The sequence below is a fragment of the Bubalus bubalis genome, chromosome 12 (genome assembly GCF_019923935.1).
Source record: "Bubalus bubalis isolate 160015118507 breed Murrah chromosome 12, NDDB_SH_1, whole genome shotgun sequence".
Lineage (NCBI taxonomy): Eukaryota > Metazoa > Chordata > Mammalia > Artiodactyla > Bovidae > Bubalus > Bubalus bubalis.
The window spans coordinates 89,312,407-89,326,851 of NC_059168.1; the positions used below are offsets into that span (position 1 = coordinate 89,312,407).

Consider the following 14,445-nt stretch of genomic DNA (forward strand, 5'->3'; position numbering starts at 1 on the left):
GAACGGAGAGGCGACTCCCTTCCGATTTGGTGGAAATGTCCTGCCCACCCCCCCACCACACCCCCACCTCCACCTCCATCACCTGGGAGTCTTCACCAGACTGGCAGGGGCTCCTGGAGTCGGACCCCTGAAGCAATGTCAGCCTCGGTAACTACATCGCCAGCTCGGAGCTTGGCACCCAGACCTCAGCAAGCAGGAACCGAGGTGCAGGAGGGCATTTTCTGTACAAACCCCTCTGCTCCTCCATTAACAGGAGGGGCTGTTTTCTCTCCTATCACCCACAAAGAGAACCAGCTCAGCAAGCAGCACAGAAGGGAGGCCCATGCTGTTTCTTCATGTAACTGAGAGCATGAACAGAGCCTCTTTCTGAGAGAAGAGGAAATAAGCCCAGCCCAGTGTGTCTGAGACAGGAGGCCATTCCTCTTGGAGCTGGGCAGAGCTGGTCACGGTGATGTCCCTTAGCATCCCCACAGGTGGCACTGCCTGGGAGCCCTCCTCTGGTCCTGGGAACCGCCAGCCTCTGGTCTGATTTATCACAGGTCAGCCTCCTGGAGCCTGAATGGGTCCTGGAACAGCAGGAAATCTGGTTTTGGGGGGTGGTAGTGAGCTGCCTTCCAGGGAGGTGGGCGGTCCCAGCCTGCCACCTCTCACCTCACCCCCCTGTCCTAGCCCCTCAGCTGTCCAGGAGAACACGGGCAGAGATGAACACACAGCTCAGCCGGCCGGGGATGTCTTCTCAAAGCCGTTTCTGATAGCTTGTGTCCACTGGGCACTTTCTCTTCCTTGAACTCCTCATTTTATTTTCTTTCACTCACATACCATGGAGGTTAACTTTTCATCCGGGGTCTCATTTTGCCAGGCTGCTCTTCACAAAGTCTTGCTCGGGAGGTTTGCGGATACTCTCTGGATTTGTCTTCTGAAACACAAGGCTAACTGTGCTGTCTCGCCCAGCTGTGAAGTCTGCAGGGATCTCCTCCAGCAAAGCTGCACAAACCCTGTTGCTCGTTACAGTCACTGGGAGCCTTTGGGGACTGCAGCTCCTGACTCGGGGTCCAGACGCCCTGCATGGCCTTCATCAACCTGCCGTGGACCAGTGCTTGGGGGCCATGAGCCCCTGTGATGGAGGTCAACCTCCATCTTGGCCCAGAGACCCGGGTCACGGCCCCCACCTCGGCCAGGCCCAGGCCACGTACAGCTCATGGCCTTCCTCACCACATCCTGTTCTTTGGAGGTGGCCCGCCTCCCACACTCTGCCCTCTGCCTGGTCAGTGAACTCTCCATCAGCTATGCCCACACCCTTGATGCCCCTGGGCCCAGGGACCACCCCAAAACCCTGGAAGGGCTGCTGGAGACCCCACACGCACCAGCTTGTGGTTCCGCCCACAGGAACCTAGTGCTACCAGGGGCTTCCTGATTGCGGGGTCACCAGCTCCTCGGGGTCACAGACTCTGCCAGCCTCAACTTGGCAGTCCCCCCTTCATGCAGAGCAGAGCTGCTGACACTCACGGCACGTTTCCTGAACAAAACGAAAGTTTTCCCCCTGACAAAAGCGCTGGAAGATGCTTTCACAATGTAACAGTGATTTCATTGTGACCTTAATTTCCTGAATGAAGGCCTGGGGAATAACCACCGCAGAGCCTGCCAGGAACCCAGGTGGACGGTGAGCGTGAATGTTTCCTTCACATTGTTCAGAGGAACCACACCAAGCTCCTGGGTGGACGCAGAAACAATGGAGCTGGCTACAGAGCTCGGGTGGCCAGATGCTCAGAGACGAATGAATGAACTCAGAGCAGCCCCACCACAGAAGGCCTGAGACTTCCTGTCCCACTCTGAGTCGGGTCTGCCTGACGGAGGCTGGTCTAACCCACATGGTGGGGTTTGGAGTCTGAAAGACTGGAGAATGGATGCTGGGTCTGTTCCTCAGTCCTTCGGGGCTTTGGGAAAAGATCCCTAACCTTCGTGGGCTTCTTAAAAACAGGAAATACCTCTCACGCCAGAATCTGATGCCTGATGATCTACGGGGCAGCTGATGCAATAACCATAAAATGCACGACAAATATAATGCCCTTGAATCATCCCCAAACCATCCACCCTCCCACCACAGTGCACGGAACTGGTCCCTGGAGCCAAAAAGGTTGGGAATGGCTGGATGAAGTAACAGGTATGCAGAGCAAAGCACAGAGGCTGCATTCGACCATCACTTCATACGTAGTAACTATTCACTCACCCCAAAAGAAGGAGAGTGAGGGGGTTCCCCCGACTGTAAGTAGTGACTGTGGGGCCGGGAGTGCAGCAGATGAACAGGTGCGGCCAGGGCCTCCCCTGTGAGGACTGGGGGCCAGGCCCAGCTGGGGGGGCAGTTGAGGACCAAGATGGAAGGCAGCGCCGGAAGATGGGGGCTAACTCCGTGAGGCGCAGGGGTGCTCAGGAGCTGGTGCAGGGAAGGAAAATTCCCCGGGAGAGATGGGAGACCTACCAGCTCTGTCTCCGCTCCGGACACGCTGTTGCTTCCAGACCTGGTTCACACATTTACTTTGAGTCATGGCTACTGTCCTTGACTGACCTTCCCAGAGCAGACTCCCTGTCCTTCAGGGTCTGCTTTCTGTGGCCACAGGGTCACTGGGCAGCAGCTGCTCATCTACAGAGAAAAACAGGACACTCCTGGCCCCAAGGATGCCGGCTTTCAAGGAGGAAATTGCTGCCTTGGTCCCTTGGAGCCTGGAAACAATGGGTCTCTTGCTGGCAGGAAGTGTGCTTTAGAACTGAGTCAGACACACACACGGATGGACAGACAGGGTGTCTCTCCAGAGACCAGAGCAGAGAGAGAACAGCCTTGGGCTCAAAGGAGATAGGTTGAGGGGATGTCAAGGTCGCAGGAGAGGTCACAGCAAAGCTATGGTCTCTGTGGAAGTCAGGCTCTGTGTCTGTCCACGTCTAATACTTCCCCCCAGAATCCACTGGGAGGTTTGATAACGTGTAGTTAAAACCGGTGTTTCACTTCCTTTCCCTTTTAGGAAAAGTTGATAAGGAATGGGAAATTGCGGGACAGACAGTAGATAATATAATATAAATTAATGATCAGTTTTCAAAAAAAAATACAGTGAAGTGTAAAATTATATATATTTATATAATATAGAGAGACTATGTATGATATATAGGATTATATAATATAGAAGACTATGTGCTAAGTCGCTTCAGTCGTGTCTGACTCTTTGCAACGCCATGGACTGTAGCCCGACAGGCTCCTTTGTCCATAGGATTCTCCAGGCCAGAATACTGGAGTTGGTTGCCATGTCTTCCTCCAGGGGATCTTTCCGATATACAGAAAGACTATGTATAGACTGAAAAGTGTTAGTTGCTATGTCATTTCTGGCTTTTTGCAACCCCGTGGACTGTAAGCATTTCAGGCTCCTCTGTCCATGGAATTCTCCAGGGAAGAATACTGGAATGGGTATCCATTCCCTTCTCCAGGGGATCTTCCTGACCCAGGGATCGAACCCAGTTCTTCTGCATTGCAGGCAGATTCTCCACAACTGAGACATTAGGGAAGCCCCATATACATACATATATGTATATATATACGTGATACATAGGGAAACCATATACATATAGACTTTGAAGACCATAAGGACTTGGTAATGCTTCAGATATCATTCTAAATATCCCCTTCCCATTGCACAAAGTCAGTGAACAAACCTATTATTGGTTTTAAGTTAAAGAAAATTAACCTTGCCAAAGTGATTCATTAAACTTGCTTAGGAAAGGAAAAGGAAACCCCCAAGACAGAAAGACGGCAATATGCTCCCCAGATTTGTTCAGTTACACAAAGATCTCCTATACATTTAGTGATTTTAAGTTAACAAAGGGACAACAGGCTTTTCGAAAGAAAAAACCAGAAAGAAGCAATCTGTGTAATATTTTTATAGGTGGCCTTTGAATTACAGACCTGTTAGCTTATTCAAGCGTTCATCTCAAACAGACATTTTCTTCTTGACAGTCTCTAGACCTGTCCATCTTGGGACAGGCAAGCTTTCAAAGTTCTGCCACTTTGCACACTGTTAAGAATTCTTTCTCCTTCACCTGTGTGGCCTGAGTTGACCCTTCTCTGCAAGGATGTATAAAGCTGAATCCCCTGCGATAACCTCTCAACAGGAGACTCACCCAGACACGGTGCTCTGACTGCAGGTGGTCGGGATGAGAAGGAGCAGCTGTCCGACAGGTGAGCTCCCATTAAAGTAAACATGGGGCCATTCTGACCTCCTTTTATTCTAATTAAATCTTAATACTATTATGGGGTGGGCTGGATCCATCCAGGACACACCTTTGCTGCAAAGGACAGATAAATATAAAGCCATCCCTTTATGACATAGGACTCAATAGGCTTTGACTGTCACCAACTACAACGATCTTAATAGATGATTAGTTCTGTTTGATCATAGGTGGCTCAGACGGTAAAGGATCTGCCTGCAATGCGGGAGACTGGAGTTTGATCCCTGGGTCAGGAAGATCCCCTGGAGAAGGGAATGGAAACCCACTCCAGTATTCTGGCATGGAGAATCCCATTCTCCAGAAGCCATAGTCCATGCGGTCACAAAGAGTCGGACGTGACTAAGCCACTAACACACTGTAGAAACAGATGTACAAATAAGGTCTTATAAAATTGGAGTCATAATGTCATCTTGTTGGCAAGATGCCCACTCCCAATACAGATGAGAAAGTGAACAAGAAGCTGGAAAGAAGTATGGTCTGCCTTAGGCCTGGGAGCTCCAGAAAAGGCAGGGACTTGAGATGGGGTGGGCCTGGCACCCCTGGCAAGATCTCCCTGTGAGACAGACAGCACAAGGTACATATGGGAGAAGAGGCCGTATGAGGCCAGATGGCAGAGGGTCCGTATGTTCCTCGGCCCTGCAGGTGACACGACTGTCACTGCTGCTCTGTCCCTGGCATCCGTGGCTCTCTCATCTTTGCTCTTCCAGGAATGGTCCCTGCGATGGACTGCTTGTGTTCCCCCCTATCCAAAACTCCTATGGGGAAGCCCTAATGTCCAGTGTGATGGGATTTGGAAGCGGGGCCTCTGGGAGGTGATCAGGTTCAGATGAGGTCATGAGGCTGCAGCCCCCATGATGGAATTCGTGTCCTTGGAGGAACAGGAAAGGGTCCAGAGGGTCCTCTCTCTGCCAGATGAGGCCACGGCAAGAAGGTGGCTGCCTGCACACCAGGAAGAGGGTCCCGAACCCAAGCCCGCCGGCTCTCAGACATCCAGCCCCCACAACCGAGAGATCAGCAACCAGTTTAAGCTCCCTGGTAGTGGGGATGAGCTGAGCTAAGACAGCTCCACAGGCAGAAACCTAAGATGCTGAGATCTACCCACTCCCTGAAAACCCAGGCTGAAGCCCACCCTGCCCCCTTGGAGCTCCTGTACCAACTCCCGTCTTCTGACACCACTGCATCTCATGAGCTCGTATTTTCACAGGCACAGAATAAGCACCTGACAGCATGACTTCCAGGGCCCAGGAGTGCCCCCTTAGTCGCCGTGCAGTGGCTGGGCCACGCCTCCTGCTCAGCCTGCCCCACGAAGCACCCCACCACCCAACTGGTACTCACATCCAGGGACTCGAGGCAGTACCAGCAGAAGGCGTGTTTGCAGTTCTTACACATCATCTGGGCACAGCCTTCGTCCCGCTCGATGTAGACCTTGCACTTGGGGCAGCGCTTGATTGGCGCGTCGTCCTCGTCCAGCTTGAAAGCAGAGCTGAAGCAGGAGAGACTCTGTCAGGCTGTGCTCGGAGGCTCTGGGGTGACCTGCCAGCAAAGGCCACCCCGGAATCACGAGCTCAAGTAGCTGAGGGGCTGAGGTTGTGTGTGTGCTCAGTCGTGTCCAACCCTCTAAGACCCCAGGGACTGTCACCCACCAGGCCCCTCTGTCCAGGGGATTTCCCAAACAAGGATACTGGAGTGGGTTGTTATGAGGTCACTTGTTATTAAGTGAAATAAGTCAAAACCAAAGAATCTCAAACTCTGGAAAATAATCACCAAAAAAAAAGAAAAAACTGAATCAGCAACTATGGGGGAAAAAAATGAGCAAAATCAGCACAGATCTAAATTTAGATGTGTACAGACAAACCAAAGAAAACAGGGCAGAGGCTTAGAAGGGAGGTCTAACTTTATATCCTTATTCATATACTTTCCAAAAGGTTGATAATACATAGTATGCTCTTTGTTATTATCAAGGAAAAAAAATGTTAAAAACACACACATGCTAATCATTTACTTAGATCTATTTGGTGTCTGTACAAAATCGTTTTCCTGAGAGGTCTGGGCAGGCCACGGGGGTGAGCATGGACGGACTGAAGCCCAAGCTCAAGTGCAGCTCTTCTGCACACGGGCTGGGTGGCAACCTCTCTGAGCCCCAGCTTCTGGTTGGTGTGATAGTGGCAGACGGGATTATGCATGAAGGGCACTGGGCAGGGCAAGCCTGTGTGAAGTGCCCAGTAAGTGGCAGCGAGGGTTCTATGCTGCTCACAAAATGACAACCTAGGTATCTTTCTAGGTTTAACTGTAGAAGGACGCCCAGCCCATGCTGTTAAATTTTATGTCAGCTGAAAATGCAGAGTCATCTGAGGAAGTGGTTCAAATTCACCGATTATGGGGTGAATTTGCTATATCGTTATGAACTCATGGCATTTACCAAGGGGAACGTGATTCTTCACAGAACTGAGCAGATTGTGCAGAACCTAAAGAATTTATGAGTAGAGATTCACTGAAATTGCGAGCAAATTCTGGCATTTTGAATGCATTCTGACTGCAGGACCTTCCACAAGCATCATAATGACTGTAAGGCTTAAATATGTCATCATTTTACATGGTTTTCTGAGGACCGGTGAGCTTCCAAACAATTACACAGGTTTCCCTGGTGGCGTAACAGTAAAGCATCTGCCTGCAACACAGGAGACCACCTGCAATGCAGGAGATGCAGGTTTGATCCCTGGGTCAGGAAGATCCCCTGAAAAAGGAAATGGCAACCCACTCCAGGATTCTTGCCTGGGAAATCCCATGGACAGAGGAGCCTGGCAGAATACAGTCCATGGGGTCACAAAAGAGTCAGACACAGTGACTAAACCACCACCACCAACAAACGATTCTACCCTTGGGGTCTTCCTAAGCTCGAGACTCTTGCACTGTGAGGCGTGCACCAGTTTAACAGGTTCTGTTTCATTCATTAGTACAAGGTGACCAAGAAAGACACGCTGGAAGGTACCTGGTCTCCCCGGGAAGGAAGGTGATGGGCATGGTCTCCGGGCAACCCTGGCCAGGGTGCCAGCTGGCTTTGCAGGCAGAGCAGAACTCCGTGTCACAGGCTTTGCACTGGACCAGCTGGGGGGTGTGCAGCCCCATCTCCTGGAGTTGGCACACCGCCTGGCACGTAGACGCCGGGCACCAAGTCCGACAGGGGTCCAGGAGCACCTCTGACACAAAGAGAAAAAACGGGCGAGTCAGGATCTGCAGGACCAGGGAACTGACAGGGCTTAGGACAGACGGACACGCCAGCACACAGCTTCTCATATTTAAGGGAGAAAAGAAAATCAAGGTCAGATATAACATGCCCTTTAGGATCTGGGACCCACCTGGGGGCGCCTCCTCCCTCCAGCCACTCCCCACTCCCCAGCCCACTCATGTGGTGGGACAGCAAACCCCCAATTACCCCCAGAGTCCTCAGGGCTCCAGAGCCCCATCCTGGAAACCCCGCGATTCAGCCAGCGCCTCCTGCCCCCGCCTGCCTGCCCTGAGACGTGGTGTGGCCACAGCAACCCGTCCGAAGCCTCACATCCTTGGGCGGGGTGTGCTGTGGGCACCCGAAACATTGGGTAAGCATGGAAGGATAAGATGAAAAGGAGATGGCTGGCTCTTCTTCTCATCAAAGGGCGTATCCACCTACAACGGTTTCCATCCCAAATTCACATCAAAGCCCTGAGCTAAGGACTGTGTGAAATTCATTCTTCGACAGCGGGTTTTCCCTCTGAAGTGGAGCCTGATTTAATGAAATTAGTGAGAAAGCTAATTCTGAAAAACAGGACCCGTGACAGTCACATGCCTTCACATCTGCGTCCACATCTCATGTTTCTTTAAATAAAGGGTCCTGAGCTACCCCACCACCACCACAGTGAGCCTGATGCTGGGTCCTATGGGCCCTCTGTCAAGTGTGACTGGACTCTCAGTGCTGGGCCGCGGGAGGGAGCACCCAACCAGAACCCACACGGATGCTGATGCCAGGCCAAAAGGCGAGGAGGCCAAAGGATTACAGGGTGTTTGCAAAGGGCTCCAAGTCGGCCACTGATTTGCAAGCTGTTCCCAGGGTCACTCTTGAGAAGGAACGGACTGTATTTCGCTGTGAACCTAGAAGCAATGAAAGGCTCTTCTAGGCCATATGACTGGCCAATTCCGGAGTGGGCTGGTTCACCCACATCAGAGATGGAATGTGTAGACACCGGGACCCCCAGCAGGCTGCAGCTGTCATGGGCTGCAGGCAGGCTGGGCTGCCCCTCAACATGCATGTGTTTGCCACGTTCCCTGAACTGGAAGCCAGATTCAGCCCTCAAGTTCCTGTTGGGTACCAATAGACTGAAAACCACCTTATCATCTAATTCTGATGGTGAGTATTTCAGTCTTTAAGGGCCATGAGGTCTCTATCCAACTACTCAGCTCTACTTCGGAAGTACAAAGGCAGCTGTGTTGATCTGTAAAGGAGTGTTTCAATAAAACTTTATTGACAACACCAAGCCAGGGGCCGGGCAGATTTGGCCCACCAGCCATGGTTGGCTGACTCCTACCCTAACTATTTTAAAAAGGTGAATTAATCAATAGCACCTAGGGGCTTCCCAGGTGGCTCAGTGAGTAAAGAATCTGCCTGCAATGCAGGAGATACAAGCAGATGCAAATTTGATCCCTGAGTCAGGAAGAGCACCCAGAGGAGGGTATGGCAGCCCATTCCAGTATTCTTGCCTGGAGAATCCCATGGACAGAGGAGCCTGGTGGGCTATGGTCCCTAGGGTCGCAAAGAGTTAGATACGACTAAAGCAGCTGAACACAATCAATAGCACAAAAACTATCAAACCGGTAGGTCCAGCAGAAGGTTTAGAAGACTTGCTAATACAAAGGAACTCCGGCATCCAGGAAAATGTGATACTTTCTCATCGATGTTTATGATAATAAGGTAAAATTTCCTGAGGCCTCAGTGGTGAGTGAATGTGTAAAACGAGGTCTTGTCATGAGCTGAAAGTGTTTGCTTTTGTAAGACTGTTTCTGGCTGCCAGATCCGAGGAGGTGGTTTTGTGGGGAAAATGCACGCATGTGGGGACAGCGGTCTGCGGGTTCCCACGCTGAGGGGGCAGGAGAAAGAAGGACGGAGGGATGAACGGTGCCCTGGGGCACAGCGGGGAGGGGGGAGGAAATGCCAAAGGCTGTTCCCCCAGAGTGCTGTGCCTTTTACCTGGCGGCCCTCCCCTGCCCCCATCTGGATTTCTCTACCAGCAGTTCTGGCTCCGGGCTGGGTGAGCCCGGACCTGCCTCACCTACATCACAGGGCCCCCCACAGGCACGGCCCCCCAAGGACGGCATTGCAGGATGTGGGCACTCAGCCTGCAAAGACGGCAGGACACGTGCAGATAAGCTACATCCTCCGCTGAGTCAGCTTCCTGGCTGACTTGACAGTGTTCAGTGCGGGTCCACCTGAGCCCCTAAGGAGACACCACTGCCCAGTTCAGGTCCTTCCAGTCTCCACGGCGCTCCCTTCCTGCTCTCAGCAGCCTGTGACATGAGGAGGGGACCGACTTTTCCAAGGTCTCTTCCTGCCTCTCACCGTTGTGCAGCATCTCCCGGTCACTCCTCTCAGCACCACACATGTAGCCCTGATTATAAGATGCGGTGCGCAGCAGAGGAGACCTAGTTAGTGTTTCCATGGTAACTACTTGCATCGTGTGACTTGTGTCCTCTTGGAGCTGTGAGAGGGCAATGCCCATCCCCATGGAAGAGACTCCCTGTGGCAGACGGAGGGCAAACACCCCGCCCCTCTGAGCTGCCAGCTCAGAGCCCCCCTCTCTCAGTGCTGCCGGCACCCCCCACCCCAAGAGCACAACCCAGCTCTGCTCTCGGACGTCTATTAAAATTCTACAAGATCCCTCTGCTGCTGGAGTCTGCCGGCTGGGTGTGCAAGATGGGACACAACCAATAGGAAGATCCACACTGGGCACCAGCACAGCTTTTCTTTCCAGAATGTGTTTATGCATACATATCGATGTCTATCTGCTTATCTACCTATTTATCTATCCATCACATCTATATATTTATATATACTATATATACCATACTATCACATCTATATACTATACATTAGATACATTATAGCTGATATGTTAGAAATATTATACACATTGTATCTAGTATGTATACATGCACATATTTGTACCTAATATATTTTCAAACAAATCAAGAAGTATATTTTCTGGCACAAGATGAAGAAACAAATCTACCTCTATGTACCTTATGTATCTACCGCCCCGAGATAGACACATAAAAAGAAATAAAGTAAGTCCTTAACAGCCATACTTATCAAAAAGCCCAAGACTCTTGTAAAAGGTGTTCTTCTTTCTTAAACACAATTGTCCTTTGTGAAACATGCTGTGCAGGGCGGTGGGTCCTCGTCCCTTATGCTGCTCCAGCTCCCACTGGCCCAGAAATGTAAGCAAGCACTGTAGCATGGCCTGGTCAGTGTCCAAAAAGGAACTCATGTGTAACACCAAGGGGCATGACCTTCCTGGGAAGCCTGTAGCTCCCAGCTTTAGGGGTCTTACAGCTGGCAAACGAAGTGCTCAGAAGAGACCTCCTCCCAGAACCTCCCTCCCAGCGTCCTGCTCCCCAAGGACCCTGGCTGGAAGACTGGGGATGCTCAGGTTAAAATAAGGCTCTGATATGAGAGGTGCACATGGAGAGAGTATTGGAACTGTGACCATAGCACTTTTTAGTAACTAAATGTTGTCAGAAGATGATGTAGACTGTCACTTTTCCACCAGTCACCATCCTCATTTGAAGGTAACTTCGAAGGTAGAGAGCAAATTGAAACCTGCTTCACTGATCCCATCTAGATTTTGCTCAGTTCAGTTCAATTTAGTCACTCAGTTGAGTCCAACTCTTAGCAACCTCATGGACTGTATGTAGCACGCCAGGCCTCCCTGTCCATCACTAATTCCCAGAGTTTACTCAAACTCATATCCGATGAGTTGGTGATGCCATCCAACCATCTCATCCTCTGTCATCCCCTTCTCCTGCCTTCAATCTTTTCCAGTATCAGGCTCTTTTCAAATGAGTCAGTTCTTTGCATCAGGTGACCAAAGTATTGCAGTTTCAGCTTCAGCATCAGTCCTTCCAATGAATATTAAGGACTGATCGCCTTCAGAATGTACTGGTTGGATCTCTTTGCAGTCCAAGGCACTCTCAAGAGTCTTCTCCAACACCACAGTTCAAAAGCATCAATTCTGCACTCAGCTTTCTTTATAGCTCAACTCTCACATCCATACATGACTACTGGAAAAACCATAGCCTTGACTAGATGGACCTTTGTTGGCAAAGTAATGTGTCTACTTTTTAATATGCTGTCTAGTTTGGTCATAACTTTTCTTCCAAGGAGCAAGTGTCTTTTAATTTCATGGCTGCAGTCACCATCTGCAGTGATTTTGGGGCCCCCAATAATAAAGTCTCTCACTGTTTCCCCATCTACTTCCCATGAAGTGATGGGACCAGATGCTATGATCATAGTTTTCTGAATGTTGAGCTTTAAGCCAACTTTTTCACTCTCATCTTTCACTTTCATCAAGAGGCTCTTTAGTTCTTCTTCACTTTCTGCCATAAGTGTGGTGTCATCTGCATATCTGAGATTATTGATATTTCTCCCAGCAATCTTGATTCCAGTTTGTGCTTCATCCAGTCCAGCATTTCACATGATGGACTCTGCATATACGTTAAGTAAGCACAGTGACAATATGCAGCCTTGATGTACTCCTTTTCCTATTTGGAACCAGTTTGTTGTTCCAAGTCCAGTTCTAACTGTTGCTTCCTGAGCTGCATACAGATTTCTCAAGAGGCAGGTCAGGTGGTCTGGTATTTCCATCTCTTTAACAATTTTCCACAATTTGTTGTGATACACTCAGTCAAAGGCTTTGACATAGTCAATAAAGCAGAAATAGATGTTTTTCTGGAAGTCTCTCACTTTTTCGATGACCCAACGGATGTTGGCAACTTGATCTCTGCATCTTCTGCCTTTTCTAAATCCAGCATGAACATCTGGAAGTTCATGGTTCATGTAGTGTTGAAGCCTAGCTTGGATATTTATGAGCATTACGTTGCTAGTGTGTGAAATGAGTGCAGTTGTGCAGTAGTTTGAGCATTCCTTGGCATTGCCTTTCTTTGGGATTGGAATGGAAAGTGACCTTTTCCAGTCCTGTGGCCACTGCTGAGTTTTCCAAATTTGCTGGCATATTGAGTGCAGCACTTTCACAGCATCATCTTTTAGGATCTGAAATAGCTCAATAGCTCACTAGCTTTGTTCATAGTGATGCTTCCTAAGGCCCACTTGACTTCACATTCCAGGATGTCTGGCTGTAGGTGAGTGATCACACCATCGTGATTATCTGGGTCTTGAAGATCTTTTTGTATAGTTCTGTGAATTCTTGCCACCTCTTCTTAATATCTTCTGCTTCTGTTAGGTCCATACCATTTCTGTTCTTTATTGTGCCCATCTTTACATGAAATGTTCCCTTGGTATCTCTGATTTTCTTGCAGAGATCTCATCTTTCCCATTCTATTGTTTTCCTCTATTACTTTGCATTGATCAAAGAGGAAGGCTTTCTTATCTCTCCTTGCTATTCTTTGGAACTCTGCATTCAAATGGGTATCTCTTTCCTTTTCTCCTTTGTCTTTCGCTTCTCTTCTTTTCACAGCTATTTATAAGGCCTCCTCAAGCAACCATTTTGCCTTTTTGCATTTCTTTTTCTTGGGGATGGTCTTGATCACTGCCTCCTGTAGAATGTCACAAGCCTCCGTCCATAGATCTTCAGGCACTCTATCAGATCTAATCCCTTTAATCTATTTGTCACTTCTACCATATAATCATAAGGGATTTGATTCAAGTCATACCTGAATGGTCTAGTGGTTTTCCCTACTTTCTTCAATTTAAGTTGAATTTGGCAATACAGAGTTCATGATTTGAGCCACAGTCAGCTCCCGGTCTTGTTTTTGCTGACTGTATAGAGCTTCTCCATCTTTGGCTGCAAAGAATATAATCAATCTGATTTCAGTATTGACCATCTGGTGATGTCCATGTGTAGAGTCTTCTCTTGTGTTGTTGGAAGAGGGTGTTTTCTATGACCAGTGCATTTGCTCAGTTCAGTTCAGTCGCTCAGTCATGTCTGACTCTTTGTGACCCCATGAATCCCAGCACACCAGGCCTCCCTGTCCATCACCAACTCCCAGAGTTCACTCAGACTCACATCCATCGAGTCAGTGATGCCATCCAGCCATCTCATCCTTTGTCGTCCCCTTCTCCTCCTGCCCCCAATACCTCCCAGCATTTGCTCAGTGACTGGCTATAATTAATAGCCGTGTTTCAGGTCTAACATTTTCATAATCCATTCAGACAGGTCTCTGCTCCTATTAAGTCTGAGTCCTTTTTTTTTTATTTTTTTGCTGCTTTGAACACAACGCTAGCAAAATATTCTAAAGTGATAGTTTTGAGAGATATTTTTTTAACCTAAGTCAAGTTGGGTTCATTACTATGCAAAAGAAAAAAAAAAATCTTCTTTGACTAAGTCAAAGTACAGAAGAAATAGCAACAGTTAAAATTATTAGGTAGGAACATTTACCCAGCTGCATTTTAAAATTCAATGTCATAGAAAGTTCATTTTCTTCTAACCCAAATAACTGCCAGTTTCTGTTGAGATTCCCTCTGGAAAATGTTTTCAGAAGAGGCTCACAGCCTCAGAAATCCAAATTAATCAAATTTATAGCTCTACATACCAACTCTTGTGTCACATGGCCATATATTTAAGCTATAAACTGCCCCAAACCAAAGAATATATGGCATTTCAATAAATAAGCTCTTGAAAACAAATTTCAATGTCATCAGAACTCCTGTATGATATTTTTTAGGTTGGTCACACATTACCTTTTCTTTTTTTTTGCCTTGAAAAGTGAGTCTCAAGAGGAAATGCAGCTATCTTTAGCATTTCTTAAAAAAAAAAAAAAAAAAAAAAAAGGAGAAAAAAACTTTCCACATTCAGCTAAACAAGGAGTCTCTGGACACACTGCTCTGGTCTATTCCGCATTCCATTCCCATCCTGACAGTGTTTTCCTGTAAACACGAAGCCCGGGGTTGTGCTCATTTCTCATGAATGCCCG

General features: G+C 48.7%; 1 protein-coding gene across 5 annotated transcripts in view; it reads right to left on the reverse strand.

The window, feature by feature from the left end:
* RNF144A (ring finger protein 144A) overlaps positions 1-14,445 on the reverse strand; it is a 132,108-nt gene that overhangs the window by 12,299 nt on the left and 105,364 nt on the right. For all 5 annotated transcript variants that reach the window (XM_025261608.3, XM_044926289.2, XM_025261607.3 and 2 more), the window contains 2 exons: positions 7,259-7,466; positions 5,605-5,752 (listed from right to left, as the gene is read on the reverse strand). In XM_025261608.3, coding sequence (XP_025117393.1) covers positions 5,605-5,752; positions 7,259-7,466 — 356 coding nt within the window. The remainder of the gene's footprint in view (positions 1-5,604; positions 5,753-7,258; positions 7,467-14,445) is intronic.